We start from the raw sequence: 25,953 nt of genomic DNA, 5'->3' as shown, positions 1-25,953 counted from the left end.
ATCTTGAGAAAGAAAAATAAAGCTGGAGGTATCAAGCTCCCTGATTTAAAACTATACTACAAAGCTACAGTAATCAAAACAGTATGGTACCAGTACAAACACAGACACATGGATCAATGGAATAGAATAGAGAGTCTAGAAATAAACCCACACATATAAAGTCAATTACTTTATGACAAAGGAGGCAAGAATATACACTGAGAAAAAGACAGTCTCTTCAACAAATGGTGTTGAGAAAACTGGAAAGCTACATGCAAAAAAATGAAACTGGACCACCATCTTACACCTTATACAAAAATAAATTCAAAATGGGTTAAAGTGATAAATGAGATACCTGAAACCATAAAACTCCTAGAAGAAAACATAGGCAATCAGCTCTTTCACATCATCTTAACAATATTTTTTTGGACCAGTCTCCTTAGGCAAGGGCAATGAAAGCAAAAATAAACAAGTAGGACTACATCAAACTAAAAAGCTTTTGCACAGTAAAGGAAACCATCAACGAAACAAAAAGGCAACCTACTGAATGGGAGAAGATATTTGCAAATCACATATCCAGTAAGGGGATAATATCCAAAATATATAAAGAACTTATGCACCTTAATATTAAAAAAACAAACAACCTGATTAAAAAATGAGCAGGGGACTTGAACAGACATTTTTCCAAAGAAGAAATACAGATGGCAAACAGGCACATGAAAAGATACTCAACAGTACTAATCATTGGGGAAATGCAAATCAAAACCACAATGAAGTATCACCTCACATGTGTTAGAATAGCTATTATAAAAAAGACAAAAATTAACAAGCTTTGGTGAAGATGTGTAGAAAAGAGAACCCTCATACACTATTGGTGGGAATGTAAATCGGTGCAGCCACTACGGAAAACAGTATAGAGGTTCCTCAAAAAATTAAAAATAGAATTACCATATGATCCAGCAACTCCACTTCTGGGTATTTATCCAAAGAAAATGAAAAGACTAACTCAAAAAGACATATGCACCCTATGCTCACTGCAGCATTATTTACAATAGTCAAGATATGGAAGCAACCCAAGTGTCCACAGATAGATATATGGATAAAGATGTCGGGGGAGGGGTGTGTGTGTGCCACACATGGATATTTCTCAGCCATAAAAAAGAATGAGATCTTGCCATTTGTGACAACAAGGGGGGACCTAGAGTGTATTTTGCTAAGTGAAATAAGTCAGAAATACAAATACTGTATGATTTCACTATATGTGGGCTCTAAAAAAACAAAACAAAACAAATGAACACACAAAATGGAAACAAACTCCACAGATAGATGAAACAAACTGGTGGTTACCAGAGTTGGGGGCAAGTTAGGGAGTGGGTGAAATAGGCAAAGGAGATTAAGAGGTACAAACTTCCAGTTATAAAATCAGTAAGTCATGGGGATGTAATGTAGAGCATAGGGAATATAGCCAATAATATTGTAATAACTTTGTATGGTAACAGATGGTAATTACACTTATCATGGTGATCATTTTGTAATGTATTTAAATATCAAATTGGGCCAGCCTGGTGGCACAGGGCGATTAAGTGCGCACGTTCCACTTCGGGAGCCCAGGGTTCACTGGTTCAGATTCCGAGTGCAGACATGGCACCGCTTGGCAAGCCGTGCTGTGGCAGGCGTCCCACATATAAAGTAGAGGAAGATGGGCACGGATGTTAGCTCAGGGCCAGCCTTCCTCAGCAAAAAGAGGAGGATTGGCAGCAGTTAGCTCAGGGCTAATCTTCCTCAAAAAAAATAAATAAAATCACTGTGATGTACACTTGAATAGAATATTGTATGTCAATTATACTTCAATTAAAAAAACTTGTTTTCAATGTTTTTAGAAAGCTTCATCCTTTAATATTATCGCTTTCTTATTTATTTATTTATTTTTTACAAACAATCACTAGAAGTTCTGCACTAACTTGAGATTAAAATCTATCTGTTTTTAAAGGAGCCAAGAGATAGAGAAGATGCACACTTTGTTGTCTGGAACATTCATTTTCAAGGAACGGCTGAAAGCTTAAGGCTGTTAGAAATAGTCCATTACCTCCTAATTTACACTTCCTAATTCATTTCTGCCCCTAAATCAGTCTTTACCACATGCTATGAATAAGTACCTTAACATTTAATAAAGAAATAACTGAATAATAGAAATATACAATTTTGATTAACTATCTAAATAAGCTACATGAAAAGTGCAGAACTGTAATTATATTTTAAGGAAGTTTAAATATCCATTATTTTTAGAAAATGAAAAAATCAGAAATTTTAAATAAGAGTAGTCTGAATAAGTGAACAGTAAATCACAGGGTAGTAACTGAAATACTGAAAGGTAGTTTTATTAACTTGAAAGTTACTTTTCCTAAGTAACTACAATCTATGAATATATGTAAATATGTGTCACATTTACTTGGATGGCTTATATGCCTAAATATTAGCCATTTATAACAGTGTATTTTAAGAGTGTGATTTACGTTTTCTTACATTTAGCTGTTTTACTTATTGCAGATATTGAATTAAGTCCAAATTCATGAGATTCTAGGGTAATTATAAAGAATAAGAAGTTCTTTGAAAACAAAGATAACCTAATAATGCCAGATAATATTCCTAAAAATAATTTTATAATATTCTTGTTTAGATAGGTACACTACAATTTACTGCAGAACCATTACCTTAGGAATAATTTCTGGATAATTCTAAACAAATTCCCATCAAGTACTGAATAACAACACGGTGTTGCATTCTATTTTTTAAAAAGTTCACTAAAACTAATAACCAAAATTATGTAAGGGCTATGTTAAAGAAACTTCGTATGAAAAAGCAACTTGTAATTAGGAAGCCATGTGATATCTCAAAATCAATACTTTAACAGTTCATAAATATACATGAAATAATTACAACATTGACATTTGTATTAAATCACATCTTATGAAAATCTTAGAAACTGTGATTAGGGTGAAATTTAAATAGAGTATATCTTATCACTCTGTTCCATCATTGTTAGTTTGCTACCCACCTCCTCCAAGTAAGCTGTAAACTTTACAGAGGCATTGACTATATCTCATAACCACAGTGACCAGTAGAGTACCTGGCACTTAGCAGGGACTCAAATATTTATATATTAAAACCAAATCATTTCAGGGAAAAAACTAAAAATTTCAAAGTAATTCAGATCTTCCAAAGATGTCTAGTTCCTAGATTGTCCTCAGATTTTCATCCACTGATTTAAAATGTTCTGACTCTAATAGTGAAGGATGGTTTTTCTTGGATTTTGGAATTTGAAATATTGACTTTTTTCCTATAAAATGGCCTTAAACATACAAATGCTCATATATTCATATTCATATTAAAAACTGAGAAAAGATGGAAAATTTAAAAGCTTGTTACAAACATCTATATCAATTGAAGATAATGAAATTTTACTAGATTACTCCCTATCACTTCAAATAAATTGGATTTTATTTTCTAAAACTTTCTCTATAGTCTACCAAAAGAACCTCTGGGAGATACAACACCCATTAAAGCCTGGATCTAAGGACTAGAAAGATTAAATGGCTTGTTCAGTATCACAGAGAAAATAATTTTTTGTATTTTTGTTTGTTTGGGGTTTTTTGGGAATATTAGCCCTGAGCTAGCATCTGCCGCCAATCCTTCTCTTTTTTGCTGAGGAAAATTGGCCCTGAGCTAACATCTGTGCCCATCTTCCTCCACTTTATACATGGGACACCTGCCACAGCATGGCTTGATAAGTGGTACATATGCCCACGCCTGGGATACAGACCAGCAAATCTCAGGCCACCAAAGCAGTGTGCAAACTTAACCACTACACCATCAGGCCGGCCCCAAGAAAATAATTTTTAAAGTTTTCATGATTTTGTGACTAGTGACTATGGTGGTGAAAATATCTGCAAACAACTAATAATAAATCAAAATGTATTCAACAACAACCCCAGGAATAAGTCATATTACACTAATTTCTGCCTTTTCTAGAAAAAAATTTATTGTTTGCAATGTAATCCCTGAGTGGGAATAAAAAAATTACTTTCTTTATGCAGCAAAAAGATAACAATAGAAGATGATAATGCAACTGAAGCATACTCACACAAAGAAAATCGAACAATGTGAAATAGTAGAAATAGCATGGAAGTAGGAATAGGGAAAGGTTCTCATCTCATATCTGCTAACATCTAGCTGTTTGATCATAGGCAAGTTACTTAACTTTTCTGGACCTTGATTTTTCTCATTGTGAAATGAAGAGGTTACTCTTAAGTCTAAAGCATCTATTTCCAAAATTGTTCTAGAAAACACTTTCTATGAGATGTCAGTAGATAATTTGGTGGAGTAAGGGGCGGATAAAAAGGTCTAATAAATTTTGGACATGCTGCATACTACCAAGAAATTCATGCTATCAACACAGAATTATGGCCAAGGTCACCCAGTGTGGGGGGCAGCCTCTAAGATATTTCCCAATGTTCTCTACCTTCTGACACTCATAGTCTTCACAATCCCCTCCCCTTGAGTGTAGGCTGGATTTATTAACTCATTTATAATGAACAGAATTTGGCAGGAGTGATGAGATACCGCTCCTGAGATTAGGTTATAAAAAGACTGTGGTTTCTACCTTGGGTATCTGCTCTCAGCTGACATGTTGTGAGGCAGCCCTGTGGGGAGACCCATGTAAGTGAGCTTGAAAGCAGATATTCTGAGGCCTGTCAATACCCATGTGAGTGAGCTTGGAAGTAAATCTTCCCCTAGTCAAGCCTTCAGATGAGACCGCAAGCCCTGGCTGACACCTTGACTGCAATCTTGTGAGAGACCTTGAGCTAGAACCACCCAGCTAAGTTGCTCCCCGATTCCAGACTCACCTAAATGAGGTGATAATAAAGGTTTGTTGTTTTCAGCTGTTATGGTTTAGGTTAATTTATTACACAGCAATAGATAACTAATACACCCAAACACCTGTACACTTTTTTTTTGCCATTGCTACATCCCTTGAAACATTCCCAAGAATGTTTTACAAACGAGGAACATCAGCAAAGTATTAATATAGCTAATCCAATAGTTAATATAATCCCCAATGTTTAGCTCTGGTGAAGCTGGATCAGAACATTTAACTTAGATCCAAGGCCTAAGTGAGGCCTTCATAATGCGTCCATGCCAAAATCCAATTTACAAGGCCACACCATACAGAAATCTTTACTAGCAAGCTTAGGGTAAGAAAGAGAGCTTAACACTATGATTGGACCTGCTAAGACCTAAGTCTTTCCTGGTCTTACTTAAAATATGTACACTATGCATGAATGTCTGACCTTTGAGCAGATAGAGACGCTTTTTGCTAGTGAACATGGTCCAGTCAACATCTAGACTCTGAAAAATCAGATTACTTCCACCTGAGATGACTAAAAAAGGAGGTGGGTAGAAAGGCTTAACTGCTCATTTCTCTATTTCATAACTAAAGTGCTCTCTACCAAGAAGTCCCATGGTCAAGTCAACTAGGGAAATACTGCCTAATATATCATCCTCTTGGAGATGCTATATGCACATTACATGCTAAAGATTCTGAGAAGTGCTTCAGTAAAGACAGCTGTTTATTTAACACAACATTTCTCCAATATCTAACAACTAAACCTTTTCCCTACAAACACTCCTTAAAATTTTGTGGAAAGTTAACTTTAGAGAATCTCTAAAGCCTTGTTTATTTCCTAAATAAAATGTTCTGTGATTATACTTTAACTATTTAAAAAACTTCTGACAATCTTACCTTGCCAAGTTGCTGTAGAAATTTCAAGTGTCTCTCTTCAAACTGCGTAGGGTCTCGGTCTTCGAAAGCACCAGAAAACCCTAGGGCACCTATCCTCATATTTGGTAACATGTCATTTTCTGTTAACAGCTCATAATCTAGAGAAATAACGAATATTACCACCATAAGCTGGCAAATACATTCTCTGGGTTAGACTGATATATATTCAAGCTAACCAAAATAATCAGAATGAATTAGAAATACTACATACAAACTGACACAGGGAAAATCAAATAGTTTAGATTATATTAATAAAAGTTTTTAATTATTACTCACAATCTGACAGGCTTCCAAAAAAGATTTTTGCAAAGAATAAACGATTTCTTTCCAAAATAGGTATTTTTAGTATTTATAAAGTAAGATTATATTCTGGCTTATTGTAATGAGAATGGCAAGTAGTATTCGAAAAGGAAATACCTATATACATACATATTTAGTTACATTTTTAAAGAAGAGAACAAACAAAACCAAATCTACTTTATGTTTAGAAAATCAATTAATTATAAAATATATGAGAACTAGTTAAAAAAAACAAAGAATTGTTTTTAAAAAGTCAAATAAAGCCAAATAAACTTCTATACTATACTGCTCTGGCAAACTAAAATTAGGTTATTGAAGGAGAAAAAGCCTTTTTTAAAAATAGAAAGACTGCTCAATCAAGGAGATTAGAATACTTATAAAGTAGGAAAAGTCATATGAACATAAGAAATTAAGAGGATCTAAAAGACATCAAGGAACTTCTTGGAAGGGATTACAAAATTAGTAAAGATTTGTTAAATACAACAAAGACAGAAAGCTGGAGAATCAATAAGATTGCTACATCAATACATACCTGGAGTAAACAAACTATTAAGATCACGTATGATGGCTCTGAAAGAAGGTCTAAAATCTGGTTCGTAATCCATACAACTATTGATAAGATTTGCTAATTCTGTCCACTTTGGTGCAGGAAGCTGGTGCCTATCTTCATAAAACTGTAGCTTCTATAATTAAAGAACCCACATTTAGAATAAATTGTATAATGCTATATCAACCTTCTTTTTAACATTAGATGGGTTAAAAAATATCAAAATCATGTGAAAGAAATATGAAAGATCACAGATATAGAGTAATCCCAACTTCATAGTCCATATAAACTCACTCTTTGAGAATCCAAAGCACTCAGAGGCTTATCTCCTCCACTGCAAATTTCCCACAAAGTGGTACCAAAACTCCATTTGTCTGTTGCCAAGTTTAGATTTTTAGGATTTTCAATGCATTCAGGTGGTACCCATGGTATTCTCTCCTGAAGAACTTTTAAATGATAGGAAAAAAATATGGTTAAAAAGTTTCCACAAGTAAACAATTCTTCAATATGCAAATAATTTTCAAACTGATTTGAATACTCAGGTCTTTTTTAATTTGTTTGGGGGGGGGCTGTGCACATAGCATGTACACACGCTTAAGAGCTAAAAGGGAACTTTGATATCATCTAATTCACTATCTCAGCTTTAACAATGAAAACATTGAGAACCATAAAAAGTGAATAATTTACTCAAAGTCACACAATTTATGTTAGCAGCATGGAGAGAATTAGAATCCCGTACAATGAATCCTGGATCAACTAAACTTCTTTCCATTAAACCATAGTGTCTTAACTAGTATCCCACTCTCTTTACCCTTTCCTCTTAGCTCTAAATTCAATAAAAAAATTATTCCGTAAGATTTGTCCTAAAATTGCCTCTTGATTTTTTTTTTTTTTGTATTTCTTTACAATGTGTAAGTAGTATACGTAACGTCAACATCATTCCCAGCTATTCTAATGATTAATAGCAGTGATGATTCTAACTTGTAGATGAAAAACCAAGGACCAATAGGCAGATGAATGACTAAATTATATCAAGATATTCTGGGTACATAATTGATACAGATAGGTTTTCTTCAGATCATGGAAATTCCCAAGTAAAGTTCTGTGGTCTTTGGCCCCATCAGAAAAATGATATTCAAAGGAGGGAGTACTTTAACTGACATTCTGGTATAGATAGGTAGATAGGTAGATAGATAGGTAGGTAGGTAGATAAGAATGAAGGATAATCTGTTGCATCTTTTGGTATATTTTGATAAAGCAATGTGAATATTTTTGCAATAAAATTAAGAGATTAAAAAGTACAGGTTCCTTTCTCCTTCACCATATGAATATATTCTCTCCTTCTTTACCTCCCATTCCAAGGTGTAAAATTTCCCTTAGTAGCAGATCTAAGATTCTATAACATTTTCTGCCCCATTATCTCTGTCTTCACTATCAGATAAGCCATCAAGTTTAAGCACTATTGGCTCAAATAGGATATCATGCATCAATGCACAAACACTGATCAATTTAGATTCTAAATTTAGAAGATTCAATTAGAGAAATTAGCTAAGATAATGACATACAATTACAACATTATTTGGACCAGAAAAACTCCTCTTAACTATTTGACTGAAATTTTTACTTTAACTAACTGTGTTAAATAGGATAACAAACACAAAAGAAAGTATTTTTTTTTAAGTTTTAAAGTATCTGAATTACAATTAAACTAAATAAGATCTCAAACTAGATAATGTATCTTCTCAAATCTTTAGTGACTAAAGGAAAGAAAAATTCAGAAAATTTACTTGTGGCTCAAAGAATATTAGAAAACTTCTCATTAAAAAATGGATAAAATCTGACCCTCCACACATAAGGATTAAAACTCTTTTAGTCGATACTAACAAAATTCTAAGAAAGGAGAAATGGAAAGAGATCGGGATGTGACTATAACTTAATTTAGATTACTAAAAATGGTAGCTAAATTTTATTATTAACAAAGAACATGTCAATAAAACAGAGTTTGAGAAAAATTAGAATGCTTTTTATACTACTCTTCAAGTAAAGCTTAATAAAGTTAAATGCAATCTCTGTAGAACTTACTGTCCTTTGGCAAAACTGTAATACTAATGCCAGGATCACTAAGTTTGATGAAAGGAGGATTTCCTGTCTTCCTGTCTTCTTCTCTGGTAAGTAGAATATTTTTGGCACACACATTCCCATGAATAAGGGTTTTTTCTTCCTATTAAAGTTAAATGCACATACATTCAAATACCAATCCACAAATATTTGAGTACTTAATATCTCCAAGGCCCAAAAACGGACTTAAGAAAAATAAGTAAGACAGTATTAACTAATAAACATTAATTTGGAGGAATGCTTTGAGATAATAAAAGGAAATTTTATGGCAGCACTGTGCTGTTTTACATTTTAAATGACATAATAATCTATACACATGATGAAACCAATACATTCAATCTACCCAATGCCACTTCACTTTCTAAAGCTGAGATTTTAAATAGTATGTATTTCTAGATGGTAAGTGACAATAAGAAATACTGTTTCTGTTCAGCAGCAACATTTAGGTGCATGCTAAGGGGTTTGATCACTTGGCTGGCCCTCTGATATTGTTTCTCTAGTAATATTGCTTTCGTATTAGACAATGTCCAATTACCCAAAAATGAAGTATTTTCTGCAGGGATTTTCTGCTATCCATAGTTAGCAGAACATGGTTCCGCATAATTTTTGTTAAATTCTCTAAACCCAAGTGACACAAACTACACACTGTCCATCAGCAGTTCTAAGAGATTGATGGGATGACAAAACTATTTCTTTCAAAAGTGATTTTACGTAAATAAACATATGCCTAAAATAGTCCCTTTCATCAACTAACAGATTATTTTAAATGACTCAACATCCATTTACAGATTTATTTCTTGTTCTCAGCCAAGATCCTTTCTACATTACATTGTTTCATAAGATAAAACAATAATTTTGATAAAAGAATAAACTAATTACTTACTAGAAAATGCATGGCCCATGCCAACTGTTTAGCTACTTCAAGTTTCCATAATATATTTATAGAATTTTTATTCTTTTTCAGATATGTATCTAGTGATCCAAATTTTACAAACTCCTGAACCAGAATATCTGCATTAAAATATAACAATAATAAGGTTCAAGTACAAATACAATACATAATTTTAAACTTTTATAAATACTTTCATAGTTATACGTAGGTATTATAGGTAGAGATTAAAATACATAAAATTCACTAATTTTAAAAAACCTAACAGCTATATACATTGGGTTTTGGGGTTTTAGTTTATTCACAACAGCCAGAAGTAAGAGTCTAAACAATTATATATATAGAATATTATATATAATTATATATATAATAAATAATCGTTATATAGCATGTTATAACATTATTATATATTACATATATTGTATTATAAACACACACACACACTATATACTACTACTCCAGTACACCTTTATGTTTTAGTACTGAATTATGGTGGCTTTTTTGAAATAAATGAAAATTTCACACACAGTTAATTTCTCTTCCACAAAACTATTTAGATATTCAAAACTTGCTGAACTTCTTCCTCACACAAAACTAACAGCAATGACTATTCTATTGTAGGCATAAAAGAAAATTTGAGTTAGAACTCCATTCATCCTTTTAATTTATGCTACAAAAATGAGTGTTTTGCATTGCTTTAACTTAAAAACAATTTTTTAAAAACACTATCAAAATATATTTTGCCAGAGAAACAAGTGTTTGCTTCTAAAATCAGTCCTGACTGCCTTTAAGACACACAGAAAATTTCCCAACCCTGTTAGTATCGACCAAGTTCTCGAAAGTCAAGACTATTTCTACATAAAGGCACATTATATAATAGAGTAATTAACTGGGGTTAGGGTTTATTTATAGTCATTTAGTAATAATTTATAATGGAGTAAGCTCAGGTTCTCGATTTTAAATCTGAATTTATTGAAATTATTTTGTTTTTTCTAAAGGATAAATGGTAGGTTATATAAATGAGGGAAAAAAGGATTTTGGTGGGTTTTTTTGCTGGGAAAGATTCACCCTAAGCTAACAACTGCTGCCAATCTTTCTTTCTTTTTTCCCCCCTCCCCAAAGCCCCAGTGCATGGTTGTATATCCTAGTTCTAAGTCCTTCTAGTTCTTCTATGTGAGCCGCCACCACAGCATGGCAACTGACAGACGGGTGGGGTGGTTCCGCAACAGGGAAATGAACCTGGGTCACCAAAGTGGTGAGAGTGCCAAACTTTAACCATTAGGCAATCAGGGCTGGCTTGGATTTTGTTTTTAAATTAAAAAATGGACCCATATCCGAAATGCAAATCAAAACTACACTAAGATACACCTTACACCCATTAGAATGACAAAAATATCTAAAACTAACAGTAACAAATGTTGGAGAGGTTGTGGAGAAAAAGGAACCCTCATACACTGCTGGTGGGAATGCAAACTGGTGCAGTCACTATGGAAAACAGTATGGAGATTCCTCAAAAAATTAAAAATAGAACTACCATACGATCCAGCTATTCCACTACTGGGTATCTATCCAAAGAGCTTGAAGTCAGCAATTCCAAAAGTCCTATGCACCCCAATGTTTACTGCAGCATTATTTACAACAGCCAAGACGTGGAAGCAACCTAAGTGCCCATCAACAGATGAATGGATAAAGAAGATGTGGTATATATATACAATGGAATACTACTCAGCTATGAAACAGAACAAAATCATTCCATTTGCAATAACATGGATAGACCTTGAGGGAATTATGTTAAGTGAAATAAGCCAGTTAGAGACGGATAATCTCTGTATGACTCCACTCATATGAGGAATCTAAAAATGTGGACAAAGAGAACAGATTAGCAGCTACCGGGGAAAGGTGGGGTGGGGGGGTGGGCACAAAGGGTGAAGTGGTGCACCTACAACACAACTGACAAACATTAATGTACAACTGAAATTTCACAAGATTGTAACCTATCATTAACTCAATAAAAAAAAACATGGACCCATATCCAACATTATCCTGATACCAAAACCAGACAAGGACAGCACCAAAAGGAAAACTACAGGCCAATATCACTGATGCACACTGAAGCAAAAATCCTCAACAAAATATTAGCAAATTGAATACAATAATATTAAAAGGATGATACACATGATCAAGTGGGCTTTATTCCAGGATGCAAGGATGATTCAACATCCACAAATCAATCAATGCGCTACACCACTTTACAAAATGAAGAATTCACATGATCATCTCAATTGATACAGAGAAAGCATTCGACAAGATACAGCATCCATTTATAATAAAAACTCTGAATGGGTACAGAAGGAAAAGACCTCAACATAATAAAGGCTGTATATGACAAAGCCACAGCTAACATCATACTCAATGGAGAGAAACCAAAAGCTTCCCTCTAAGCAGGAATAACACAAGGATGCCCACTTTCACCACTGTTATTTAACATAGTATTGGAAGTTCTAACCAGTGATCATGCAAAAAAAAAGAAGTAAAAGGGATCCAAACTGGCAAGGAACAAGTAAAACTATCACTATTTGCAGATGACATAATACTGTGTCTATAGAAAACCCTAACGAATCCACCAAAAAGCTATTAGAAATAATAAACAAATACAGTAAAGTTGCAGGATACAAAATCAACATACAAAAATCAGTTGCATGTCTAGAGACAAACAATGAATAGAGAAATCAAAAATACAATCCTATTTACAATGGCAACAAGAAGAATAAACTTAACCAAAGAGGTAAAAGACTTGTACATGAAAACCACAAAACACTGTTAAAAGAAATCAAAGAAGACAGAAAGAAAAGGAAAGATATTCTGTACTCATGGATTGACAGAATTAACACAGTTAAAATGTTTATATTTCCTAAAGCAATCTACAGATTCAATGCAATCCCTATCAAAGGCCCAATGACATTTTTCACAGACATAGAACAAAGAATCCTAAAATTTATATGGAACAACAAAAAATCCTGAATAGCCAAAGGAATCCTCATGAAAAAGAACAAAGCTGGAGGTATCACACTCCTGGATTTCAAAATATACTACAAAGCTATAGTAATCAAAACAGTGTGGGACTGGCACAAAAACACACACACAGATCAATGGAACAGAATCAAGAGCCCAGAAATAAACCTACACATCTGTGGACAGCTAATCTTTGACACAGGGACCAAGAACAAACAATGGAGAAATGAAAGTCTCTTCAATAACTAGTGCTGGGAAAACTGGACAGCCACATGCAAAAAAATGAAAGTAGATCATTATACTACACCATAAACAAAAATTAATTCAAAATTGATTAAAGACTTGAATGTAAGACCTGAAACCATAAAACTCCTAGAAAACAACATGGGCAATATGCTCTTTGACATCGGTCTTAGCAGTATCTTTTTGAATATCATGTCTTCCCAGGCAAGGGAAACAAAAGAAAAAGTAAACAAATGGGACATCAAACTAAAAACCTTCTGCTTAGCAAAGGAAAGCACCAACAAAGCAACTTAACAATTGGGAGAAGATATTTGTAAATCATATATTTGATAAGGGGTTAATATCCAAAATATATAAAGAACTCATACAACTCGACAACAAAAAACCAAACAACCCAATCAAAAAATGGGCTGAGCATCTGAACAGACATTTTCCCAAAGAAGATATACAGATGGCCAACAGGCACATGAAAAGATGTTCAACATCACTAATTATTAGGGAAATGCAAGTCAAAACCACAATGAGATATAACCTCCTGCCTGTCAGAATGCCTATTATTAAAAAGAAAAGAAATAACAATTGTTGGAGAGGATGTGGAGAAAAGGGAACCCTCATTCGCTGCTGGTGGGAATGTAAACTGGTGCAGCCACTATGGAGTACTGAGATTCAGTATGGAGATTCCTTAAAAAATTAAGAATAGAATATGATCCAGCTATTCCACTTCTGAGTATTTATCCAAAGAACACAAAAACATGAATGCAAAAAGATATATGCACTTCTATGCTCATTGCAGCATCATTCACAATAGCCAAAGTCTTGGACACAACCTAAGTGCCCATCAATGGATAAGGATGTGGTATATATACATACAATGGAATACTACTCAGCCACAAGAAAAGATGAAATCTTGCTATTTGCGACAACATGGATGGACCTTGAGGGCATCATGCTAAGTGAAAGAAGAGAGATGGAGAAAGCCAAATACCATAGGATTTCACTCATATGTGGAAGAAAACAACAAACACATAAATATAGAGAATAGATTGGTGGATACCAGAGGGGAAGAGGGGATGGCGAAGTGTGAAAAGGCTAAAAGGGCACACGTGTACGTGACGGGTGGTAATCAGATGTCAGGTGATGAACATGATGTAGTCCACACAGAAATGAAAATATATTGATGCACACTTGAAATTTATATAATGTTATAAAACAGTTACCTCAATAAAAGGGAAAATTAAGATAAAGTAAAAATCACAAAAATTCAAGTAAAAATTTTAAGCATGGCATCATGATACATATTTTTAAAGAATCCGACAGACTTTCACATTGTAATCCATGTTAGTTCATGGCCCAGTAAACTGTTAAATATATATACTTCATACATGCCTATGCTACATGTATTTGCTTTAAACTGCATACTGTAGATCTAAACTCAAATTGTGATTCTGCTAGATCTAATATTAAAATTACTTAGTTTTCACTTGGTATATGACAACTGTTAGTGATAAAAGTTGCTTTTGAAACTTGCTGGGTAACTAGAATATATTTAATGAAAATTTTGCCTCCCATAATTAATTTGAGGAACAATTACATGCCAATCAAGAATTGACTGCAAGTACATTTACATCAGGGCAAGCGTCAAAAGAAAAAAGATCTATAAGTTACAATGAATAAGAACTTAAAAAATTTTACGTGGCATTTAAGACCATTATGTTTCAAGGATACCACTGTAATATGCCCCATTATTTTATGTGTCATAAAAGAAAAAAAAAGCCAATTAAACTATGGCATGCCATTGATCATATCACACTTCCCAATTTCAGATACTTTTAAATGTGCAAAAAGTACATCACAGACTCAATGAAGTAAGTGAAAAAGCAAGTGCAAGAACCAGGACTATAAGCTGTAAAACACTGTTTTCAAACTTTGTAAAGAAGTGTATTCTTTTTTTCCCCAAATGAAAAATTATAAGAAACATCAATAAATAAAAGAGATAAATATAAAACCACTCTAGTTGGGGGTGAGTGGGCAGAACTCTCCACTACTGCATTTACTTTTCCTCTCACTTCATCAACTCCGAGACATCCCCAGAGAACAGATTTCAAAACCATTGCCTTTGAAAAGACTATCAATTTTCAAAGATATGAAGAAATGTTATATAAGCATGGATATGTATTTAATCCACATTACTAATAGAAAATAGGGAATTACATAAGTAATTTTCTGAATGTAAACTTTGTGAGTTTTTATGAACAGTCTAAATTATGCCACAGAATACAGCTAGCATCAACATCCAATCATTTCAGTCAGTTCCATTAAAAATTCACTCTATCATTTATATGCTTTGTCTTTATAATTCCAAATAAATTTGTACTGAAATGGCCAGTTATTCCACTGTTACGTTGAACCAGCCATACTCTGTATTGCTATGGTTAACAGAAAGGGTTAAAAGTCATTTACTTACTATATACTCTACTGTTTTGGTATTTTAACATAAGGCATATTAACTGTTTTCTGCATGTTAATTTCAGTCACTGGTTTCCTTTCTTAGAAGACAACTGAATAGTTCTACAACATTTTTGCTTTCAATAATATTTAACCCCTGTTAAATTACGGTTTACACTGGTACCTAACTATGATTCTGGAATTGAATTTTCTATATAAAGAAAAATGGATGTTCTGAGAAAGGCATACCATTAACATAAGGAAGCCAGTGGTTTTACTTACTCTCCTCTCCACAGACACACACTCCATAATTTAAAACCAGATATTTGTGAGAAAGCTGGCTCATCATGCTTGCTGCTTCAAAGAAAGACTAAGGAAAAGAAAAACATACAAAAAATGCAAAATAATTAGTTTGTGTCTATATGTATTCACAGTTCAGAAAGATTCTCTCTGCCCTAAGAGAAATGCACTTTTTCATATCCTCAGCAGGACTATAGATAAAACTACAATGTGGTTTGTTCCCCTTATATGGACTTGCAACTGCCATCAACCTTGATGGTAGAGTTCATTCTGAGGAAACCCCTGAGTAAGCCTGGAATGAGGAGATAGCAATGACAGGGAGAGCAATATGATACAGGGCAACATGAATGATGCAAGATAAACAGGCTTAGACCTATAGCACCTAGAGTAGAGAAAAGAGGTACAAACAGAGGTAGACACCAGAGATAGTGATAAGGGACTGAAGTAAATAGATGGGAGCTTCAAATAACACTTCCTAAAGAATTAAGAACGATCTCTATGTGGGTAAAATATGACAAGTAGGTTCAGAGACTGGCATGGTATTAATGGCACTCTAACTCAAATGAACTTTTGACTAGAACTTCTGGGTGTGGTTCTTGAGGATCACAATCACCAACACTACAGTGTTCTGGATTAAAACAACTCTTCAGCTAGTATGTTTCACATTATCTCCCACTAACATCCTTTAAGACATTTTAAGTATCATAAATGTTTGTCATGTCATGTTTGGTGATGTCTTGCTACGCTAAGGACTCTGGCAACTGGCAGCTGGGTTTCTGCCAGCTAGCATATCTGTATGATGTCCAGAGGCATCGATATTTTACTGAGAGTGTTCTTAGTATGGTGCCTTTCAATTATTTTTTCCTTTTAAATAGATAAAATTGTGGAGGAAATCTGTGGAACCCATAAAGCTCTGAGGAGCCAAGTTTGAAAATCATTGCCTTAGTATATGTAGAGATGTAATAATACCCACAACACAATGCTAAAAGTAGTTAGTTTGGAAATAAGTTATTATAAAAAAATTTTATAATTTTCTATAGCCCAACCAGAATCCATCCTCAGAAAGATCCTTGATACATACACTTTTAAAAACTATAATTTTAAAAAGCTGAATGCTCTAATGTGTTGTGTGCATATGAGTGTATGTGTTTAAATACCATAAACTACATGAACCACACAAAACATACACACCTCTGAGTAGTTTCTATGTGATTTATCCAGAACTTTCAAAAGAACTTCTGTTTCATGCAGTTGACCATAGTCTCCTACTTCTCTTCTTACACCTTTAAAAATTTTTGTAAAAGTGCCTTGGCCAAGGCTTTCATTCTTTAAAAGAAAAGGAAGGAAAAGAGTAAAGATGGAAAAAAATGAGACAATTAGGAAATAAGTCCAATGACAAAGAGTCAAAAAAAATTCACGCGCAAATATTTCCCCAAAAACTGAACCCAGATTTGAGACTCCAAATTAATTATATTCTGCTTCCTTACACAGTGATAAAAGACAGAAAACAGGATTAATGAATAAAGTGTATTTTGCTTCCACCTTGTTCTTAACCCCCCTGAATTAGCTATCATTATCACTTTTTTATAGTGTCAATGTTTATCTGCACATATTTACATTGAATCTTTTTCTTTGTTTGCCTTTCCTAATAGTGCAGCAGAAAGGCAAAAAGTATGGTTTGTGGTGGCAGAATGTCTGACTTGTTCCTTATTACCACTCACGAGTTGTGTTACCTTGCACAGGCTATTTAATCTCTCTGGGATGCAGTTGTCTTGGTTTCTTCAACTGAAGAATGGGGACAATATTTTTCCATAGGATTGTTATTAACAACAAGTGAATAAACACATGAAAGCACTTAGTACAGTCCATGACACTTACTAAATGATCAATTACTATTACTAGTATTACTAGTATTTCTCGCATATCCTTACAGAATAATTGTTGAAAGCCTGCAGTCTGAAGCAGGGCTGCCTACGTTCAAATTGAAGCTCTACTATTATTACTTTTGTAATGTTAGGTTACTTGGTGACTCTTTGCTTCCTGTTATTTATATGAGGATTCATGTCTTTAAAATTCTAGATAATTCTATCTATTGTCTCTTTATAGAACTCAGACATCAGTTGGTCTTTCTCATTCTACTCTCCAAGTCCCTTATTCTCTGTCATAATTTCCATTTCTTTCTCCCTATTTGTTGCATCTGAGCAATTTTCAGGTCTATCGTCCAATTCACTAATTCTCTCTTTGAGTAATCTGCTTTCTAATCTGTCCATTTTGTTTTAATGTCAATGAGTGTATTTTTTCATTTCTATACTTTTTCCCCAAAATCTCTTTGGTCTTGTTTGATAATGTCTTGGGGTTTTCCCCCCCATATTTTCAACTCCTCTTATATTTTTAAACATGTTCTTTATAATCTGTATCTGAAACGTCTGTTATATGAAGTTCTTGGAGTTCTAATTTTGATTTGTGTTAGTCTGCTGACTCCTGCTTAATCCTGGATTATTTTCCTGTATGTTTTTAAATTTTTGATTAAAAGCTCATGTTTGGAGTCGTTTTATCCATGGGAATCCTGGGTTTTATCTTAAGAACATTAAGAGAATGTTCTTCCAAAAAGACTTTGTATTTGTTTCTGCCAAGAACCACAGGGTAATACTAGGGAAATACCACTTTTTATTTTAATTTAATTTACTGGCTTAGGTCTTCTCTGACCATGCAGGTGGTATAAAGAAATCCAAACTCAGAAGATTATGATTACAAATTCTCAGGAGAGAGGTTTTTTCCCCCAACTAAGAGCCCAACTAAAACAGAGAACACTCCTTTTCTTCTCCCTTGCTAGCAGGTAAATTTTTCACAATCTATATATTGTTTTACTGAGGATGTATTTGCTTGAGGGTCCCAGCTTTATTCAGAGATGGTCTCACTTTTAATTCCTCATCTTGCGTAGGCCTTAAGACTTTATACCCTTCTTTGTATTGCTTTTAGATCTTAATCCTCTTCACTAGTGAGACTAATGCTGACCCCCAAAACATCATCCTGCAGCCAAAATATTAGCTCTTACATACTACTATGTTTTCAGTTTCTTCTTTATTTTTAACCCCTTGAACTTCCCTTACTTCCTTGAGAATTAAGATACAGATCTTTTGTAGAGAAGATTTTTAATTTTTAATGCAAGATTTATGAAGAGATACTGTTAAATTCCTGAAAAGAGAATACAATTCCATTCTTAAAGTAATCAATTTTGCTAATTTCTAACTCTGGTTCTGTACATTTTCACAAGAAATAAAAATATTTAAAAACTGCAATAAAATTTTTATAATATAGGCTACAATAACGTAGTTCCAAATGTCACATGAAAGTAATGTGGGATAGAAAATGAACAAAACAGTTCTTTAAAAGGACAAAAAAAAAGACAATAATCAGCATCTAATGACTTACAAATATCAAATCTTCATTTCTGATTTTGTGAAACACCATTTGGTTCACATTATTATGCCTCTGTAATGTTGGTGAGGTCGGTACCTCAGAAACACCATTGGTTCTGAAGACTAGAAGGTTTGATTTATCTTTAAAAAAAAAAAGAAACAATGAAAAAATATATATAACCAAAATATACGGAGGATAGAAATTGCTCAAAGGAGTAAAATGTGTTCTATATTTAAGAAATGCTTAACAACTTATATTCATTTTTTTCCATAGAAAAGTTTTTTAGGAGTTTATTCATTGAACTTTGATGTACTCTAACGAGTTATTTCATACATTCAAAATTATGATCACTTCCTTAACTAATATAATTTTTCAGGAATTTTAATAATGATTTTTAATAATCCTGTTAGGGGCTTTCCAACCTTACCATCTTTATTTTAAAGGCAAAGAAATTAAAATTCTAAAAGAGTATGAAAGTTTTTACTTAGAACAACATATGAGAATTTAGTAGTGAGGTCTTTCAGTTTAATAAATGACTGATTTATACAAGGCAATTATTATTTTTTAAATGCCATTTATTTATTTTTTGCTGAAGAAGATTCACCCTGAGCCAACATAGGTTGCCATTCTTCCTCTTTTTGCTTGAGGAAGATTTGCCTTGACCTAACATCTGTGCCAATCTTCCTCTGTTTTGTGTGTGGGTCACCACCACAGCATGGCTGCCGACGAGTGGTATAGGACCATGCCTGGGAACCAAACCCAGGATGCTGCAGTGGAGCATGCCAAATTTAACCCCTAGGCTACAGGGCTGGCCCCTAAATGCCATTTTAGAATTATGAAACTTCAAGTCACTTCGAGACAACCCAAACCAGACTGAACAATCCTATCTGAAGAATGAGACAAAATTAATTTGTTTTTAGAGTTCCTCTTTCAGATTTTTTTTGAAATCAATATACCAAAGATATCTCCCACCATATACACAATCCATGACCAGTATTTTAAAAATAACTAGAAAATTATTTTACCTTTTGGCTTTGGGGGACAGCATTTAGTAAACTGGAAAATTATACTGTCTGAGCGAACAGTTTCCATCTGATAGCAATTCAAAAGATCTTTAAGACTACTGAAGTTCTTCTTAGTCCCACTTAGGTTGTATTCTCCATTCTCATTTTTTGTAATCAAACAGTGCTTATGTTCAATGACATTTTCTCGCTATGTAAGTTTAATTATAAAAGAGGGAGGGAAAAATCACAATGGACATCATAGTGATTATTGTGACAAAAAGGCTATCACAAAAACAACCAACAGAACATTAAGACATTTGAACCATGAATCCTAAGGCAGTACTGGTATAGGGTATAGGGTGACAGAGGTGCTTGGTTCCTCAAAAAGGCATCTGATTGAAATTGCATAGACTACAGAAATTACTTGAGTTGATTTTATTAAAAAGAAAGCAAGCCACAATAATTAACAACAATAATAATAATACCATCCTTAACAGTTTTCCATCATTTACAAGATAGAGTCTAAAACTAATTTAGCATATAAGGCCTTCCATGAGCTGGCTTCTGCCGCCATCTCCAATCTCAACTCCTGCCACTCCCAACATACATCCTATGTTCTGGCTCTATTAAGTGACTTAAAAATTTCAAGCAAGTGCCATGCTGTTTCATGTTTTGATAACTTGTACATGCTATCTCTCTACCTATGAATGCACATCCTCTCCTTCTGAGCAGTGGACTTTCATTCATTTCCTAAAACTCAGTTAACATACTGCTTTCTCTGTGAGGTCCTCCTTAACAACTCTCACCCTATTCCGAGAGCAAAGGTAATTACATATTCCATTGTGCCACTGTTGTATTTGTATAATTATCTCTAATATGGCAATTTTAATATTTTTCAGTTTTTCAATGTTTATGTGCTGTACTATGAACTTGTTCATTCATCTATTTTTTGAGCTGCTTATAAACTTATTCAACCTACTTAGAACCATTCATATAAAATCAACTAAATATCTCAAGTCCTTCCTACTCCAAAAGATCTTTCTAACAATTATAACCCCTTCTGTTATTGTCTATATTTGCCTATACTGGATAATTACTATGCTCAATTTAGTATTTTTGGAGGTATACTTTGTATTATTATACTTTAGTATTATAATATTTAGCATTATTTTTGTTTTCCCAAAAGATAAATTTATTGAAGCAGAGGTACATCACACATGCCCAAACATTACATAACCCTATTAGGTGGGGCAAATACAGTAACCATAAAAAAATACACATTTTGATTTGATAATTAAATATAATGGACTGTCATATATGATAGTAAGAAGACACTGAAATTAGGAGAGATTATCAGTATTTTATAATGCTACATCCATGGAGGAACCTACTTTCTGTATTTATGGACAGTTAATCCATTCTACATACTCTAAATATAAGATTGTTGCACTTCATAAAAATTAAAATAATCGAATAAGAAAATCCTTTTTCTACTTTTAACAAGTAAGATAAGTCTTGGAAGCTGCTATAGAGGTTCTCAACATTATCATGAAACTGCCTTATAAGTGATATATCTTTTTAGATAATTTTGGATATTAAACAATCTTAGACAAGATCCAAAATGATCTGTATTAACATGAGGTTTCATTGTAGTTTTACGCTTAAAACATACATTATAGATCTTTTCTTTTTTTTTTGGGTGAGGTAGATTTGCCCTGAGCTAACATCCATTGCTAATCCTCCTTTTTATTTCTTTTGATTAAGGAAGATTAGCCCCGAGCTAAGATCTGTGCTAATCTTTCTCCATTTTTTGTATGGGGGATGCCTCATGCGTGGTTGACAAGTGGAGTAGGTCCGCGCCCAGGATCCGAACCCTCAAACCCGGGCTATGGAAGCAGAGCACATAGAACTTTAACCACTCAGCCACGGGGCCAGCTCCCATAGTTTGTTATTCTTATACTGCAAAACCACTAGTTAAAAGTGCTATAACGTTTCTTTCTTCGTTACTTTCCTATTTCACTCTAATTTTGTAATCATTACTAGTAAAAGGAAAGTTTGCTTCTGATTTACTTTGTTCCACTTGTTTTTGTGAAGATTTCCATTTTTGTGAAAAGACTTCAAGAGACTTGACGAAACTTGACACACTGGTAACACTCAAACATCAAAAAATAAAATATATTCCAAATAAAAAGATAAAAAGACATAAATTATGTTACATTTTTATGTAAATCCTAGGAATCATATCTCATTTATTTATGTAGAATCTGAGGTAAATTAAGCATTATTATGCAGGTTATCATTTCCAGAGCTACAATTCTAAGTATTAAAAAGGAAACATGATAAACATAACAGAGAAGTTATACGGACTAAACAAAGCTGTTGCTATTAATTAATGTGACATACTAACCTCGACAGCAAAAGTCAGAAAATATTTATTAAAGTCCTTAGGACTGCATCGAAGTACATAGAGTCCAGTTTGATTACCTGCTTTCTTCAGCTTGCTGATGGCAAAATCCATTCTAAAGGTAAAGAATTTGAATGATAATGCATTGAGTACTATGCCATTATGACCAAATGTCATCTAAAAGATCAAAGTCAAATCTAAAACATTCAGAGCTTTTAGAAGTCTCCTCTACTTTATATGTTTATCAATAATCTTGCAAGGAAAAATATTAAAGTACCAAGCTATTTTGCAGTAAGTTCAAACCAACTGAAGGAGCAATTATATTGCTTTAAAAACAAATAAAAAGTATCATAAGACATAAAATCACAAAAAATAATTCATTTGAATTTTCTGCCTTCTGTACGAATTTAGCACTTAAAAAACCATACTCACTCTCATAAAATTTCATGTAACTATGCAAAACAATGTATCATAAAACACTTATGTCTCTTCTACCATAGCAATAACTAATATAAAAATTTATGTGCATTATTTTAATATTTAATGTAATACCAAAGTCTAGTAGAACACTCATGGCAAGTGACAAAGACTACTGATTTTTAAAATTTGTTATATGTTTTATTGAAGCTGCACATCTTGAAAGAAAAGTCAAAATGTAATCTACATGAAAGCAAGAATCATCTCTATTTCACTTAGCACTATATTTCTCATATATAAACCAGAATCTGGCACATATTAGGCACTCAGTAAACGTTTTATAAATAAACGAAAGAATGCTTGAATGGATGGATAATGAATGAATGAATGGTAGTTTTTAAAATATTGAATATGTAATTATATTAGAATCTTCAAGTAGTGCAACTTTTTCATAACAACCATACCTACTATCCAGACATTAGGTACAGACTGAATCAAGTCTTAAATATCAGTCAGGATATGTTTTCTTCAAACCTGGTACCAATCAGAAAGCACATCCTAGCTGAGAGATAAGCAGGACTTGGACTAAACAGATGGTATGCATGATAGCTGGCTTTATCCAGTATTAAAGTAAGGGTCTACAAGTGTGTGGCTCAATATGGTAGCTAGTAGCCACATGTAGGTATTTAAATGTAAAGTTATTAAAATTAAATTAAAAGTTAAGTTCCTCAGTTGCACTAACCACATTCCAGTGAGTGAATGTTATAGATATTCCCTCGTGCCTGTAGTGAACGTTTGATAAGTCTTATTTGAAGATGCTTCATATAATGCTGAATAGCCGCATGTGGCTAGTGGCTACTGTATTAAACAGCAAAGTATTTTCATCACTGCAGAAGTACTGCATAGCACTAGTCTAGAAATATGTACATGATATACATTTTGTGTTAGAAGCTTTCAGTAAAAGGAGCTGGATTATCCAAAAATAATGATGATTATCAAATTTTGCATTGGGCTCTCATGCAGTATTTCAAAATTAACGCAACATAAATTGGAGGGTTTCTTAAATTAAGACCCAAGAATTAATTAAACACACCTAGGCAACTAAATGTCAAACTTATACAAGTTAGAATTATTACAAATTGGGAAACAGATGGCAAATTATAACCTAAATAATTCTAATTATCATATGATCTGATTGCAAATAGACTTTTGTTAAAAAAAAAAAAAACCAGTCAAATTAGTATTTTTTCTAAACTCTTAAACGTATGTATAACAGTCTGTTGTGTAAAATCTTTTTTTATAAATATCTCATTTTTTTTTAAATTTAGTTTTAAAGTCTGTATTACTCACGAAATTGGGCCATGACAGTTGCTTTGTATATTTTCAAGCACCATTGGAGGTGCTACTTCTTTACAGAGGTAATGATGTGCATCTGCAGTTAATCTATAATATCCATCAATTAATGACACAAAAGACAAAGCTTCTCTCAATGAGCTAAGTTCAATTTCCTAAGTGGAGAAAAGAAAAAAATAATAGCAAGTATTATTTTAAAAGTCAACTACAGGGGCCGGCCCAGTGGTGTAGTGGTTAAGTTCAGTGTGCTCTGCTTTAGCAGCCCAGGGTTTGCAAGTTTGGACCCTGGGTGTGGACCTACACTACTCATCAAGCCATGCTGTGGCAGTGACTCACATACAAAATAGAGGATGACTAGCACAGATGTTAGCTGAGGGCTGCTCTTCAAACAAAAAAAGGAAGATGGGCAACAGATGTTAGCTCAGAGCCAATCTTCCTCACCAAAAAAAACGTCTGCTACATATTGAAAATTTTCTTCACTCCATATTGTTAGATTAATTCTCCTAAATTAATTTTCTTTTAAATCACTCAAATGTCTTTAATGGCTCTCAATTACCCAATCTGAATTACAAATTCTTGTGTCAGATATTCAAGAGCTTCTCGAATGTGGGCTTATCATGCCTGTCCAGTTATAGTTCATTTTACATTCATAATATTTCTGCATTTTTCAACATCCCTATTAGGCAAATGTGCCAGTCATCTCTATTAGAAATCTATCTAATCTGATATAAAAGCTGGTACTAATTAGAAATAATGAGCATCTATTTTTACATATCAACTATACACTGCTAAGGTTAAAGTACTCATGCTATGCACTAAAATGTATGGAGTATAAACTAAAATCATATATAGTCATGCTATGATTGTATCATATATACATATGTGAATATACAATCAGCCTAAAATGCATCTTATTTAATGGGAAAACACCACAGCAACTTCTCCTAAAATCAGGAATAAGATAAAAAAGCCCACTATTTAATATTGTACTGTGTTGTATTGTATATAGCTAATATAATTAGGCCATAGAAAGAAAGTATAAATACAGAAATTAGAAACAAGGAAGTAAACTATTTGGAGGTTATATTTTATACTTGAGGAACCCAAAAGAAAACAGCTCAGGGCTAATCTTCCTCCAAAAAAAAAAAGAAGTTCTTTATTTTACTACAGGATGTTCACATTAGCATCAATAAACTCTTCTAGAAATATTTATTCTATAAATACCACACTTATAGAATAAATCTTTAATGTGTGTATATAGACTATGCATGTATTTGTCATATTTATAGAATAAATATTTCTTCTATAAATTCCACATTGAGGTTGATAATTATTAATTATTCTTTCATTGATCCATGAAATAGTTATCAAGCTCTTTCTAAAGCAGGCCCTGGAGGGCCAGTCGCAGTGGCCTAGTGGTTAAGTTCGGCACACTCCACTTTGGTGGCTCAGGTTCAGTTCCCAGGTGCAGACCTACACCACTCATCTATCAGTGGCCATGCTGTGGTGGTGCCTCACAGACAAAAAGAGGAAGATTGGCAGCAGATGTTAGCTCAGGGCAAATGTTTCTCAGCAAAAAATAAACAAACTAGGCCCTGGAGCACTGTGCAAAGTGCAGACAGTAAAAACACACAAAAAAATATGATTCTTACCTTCAAGAAGCTCATAGTCTAGCAGGTAGAA

At 33.4% G+C, this 25,953-nt stretch overlaps 1 protein-coding gene across 6 annotated transcripts in view; it reads right to left on the bottom strand.

Annotated features, from left to right (window-relative positions):
* JAK2 (Janus kinase 2) overlaps positions 1–25,953 on the bottom strand; it is a 136,293-nt gene that overhangs the window by 24,119 nt on the left and 86,221 nt on the right. For all 6 annotated transcript variants that reach the window (XM_001492663.7, XM_023627314.2, XM_070248281.1 and 3 more), the window contains 11 exons: positions 24,268–24,425; positions 22,504–22,615; positions 20,118–20,304; positions 19,105–19,232; positions 16,864–16,998; positions 15,655–15,742; positions 9,667–9,794; positions 8,748–8,886; positions 6,960–7,111; positions 6,651–6,801; positions 5,780–5,916 (listed from right to left, as the gene is read on the bottom strand). In XM_001492663.7, the coding sequence (XP_001492713.1) occupies positions 5,780–5,916; positions 6,651–6,801; positions 6,960–7,111; positions 8,748–8,886; positions 9,667–9,794; positions 15,655–15,742; positions 16,864–16,998; positions 19,105–19,232; positions 20,118–20,304; positions 22,504–22,615; positions 24,268–24,425 (1,515 nt within the window). The remainder of the gene's footprint in view (positions 1–5,779; positions 5,917–6,650; positions 6,802–6,959; positions 7,112–8,747; positions 8,887–9,666; positions 9,795–15,654; positions 15,743–16,863; positions 16,999–19,104; positions 19,233–20,117; positions 20,305–22,503; positions 22,616–24,267; positions 24,426–25,953) is intronic.

Source organism: Equus caballus, chromosome 23, assembly GCF_041296265.1.
Source record: "Equus caballus isolate H_3958 breed thoroughbred chromosome 23, TB-T2T, whole genome shotgun sequence".
NCBI classification, from domain to species: Eukaryota; Metazoa; Chordata; class Mammalia; order Perissodactyla; family Equidae; genus Equus; species Equus caballus.
Note: the sequence above shows the minus strand (reverse complement) of the source record. Positions and strands in the feature narration are given on the sequence as shown.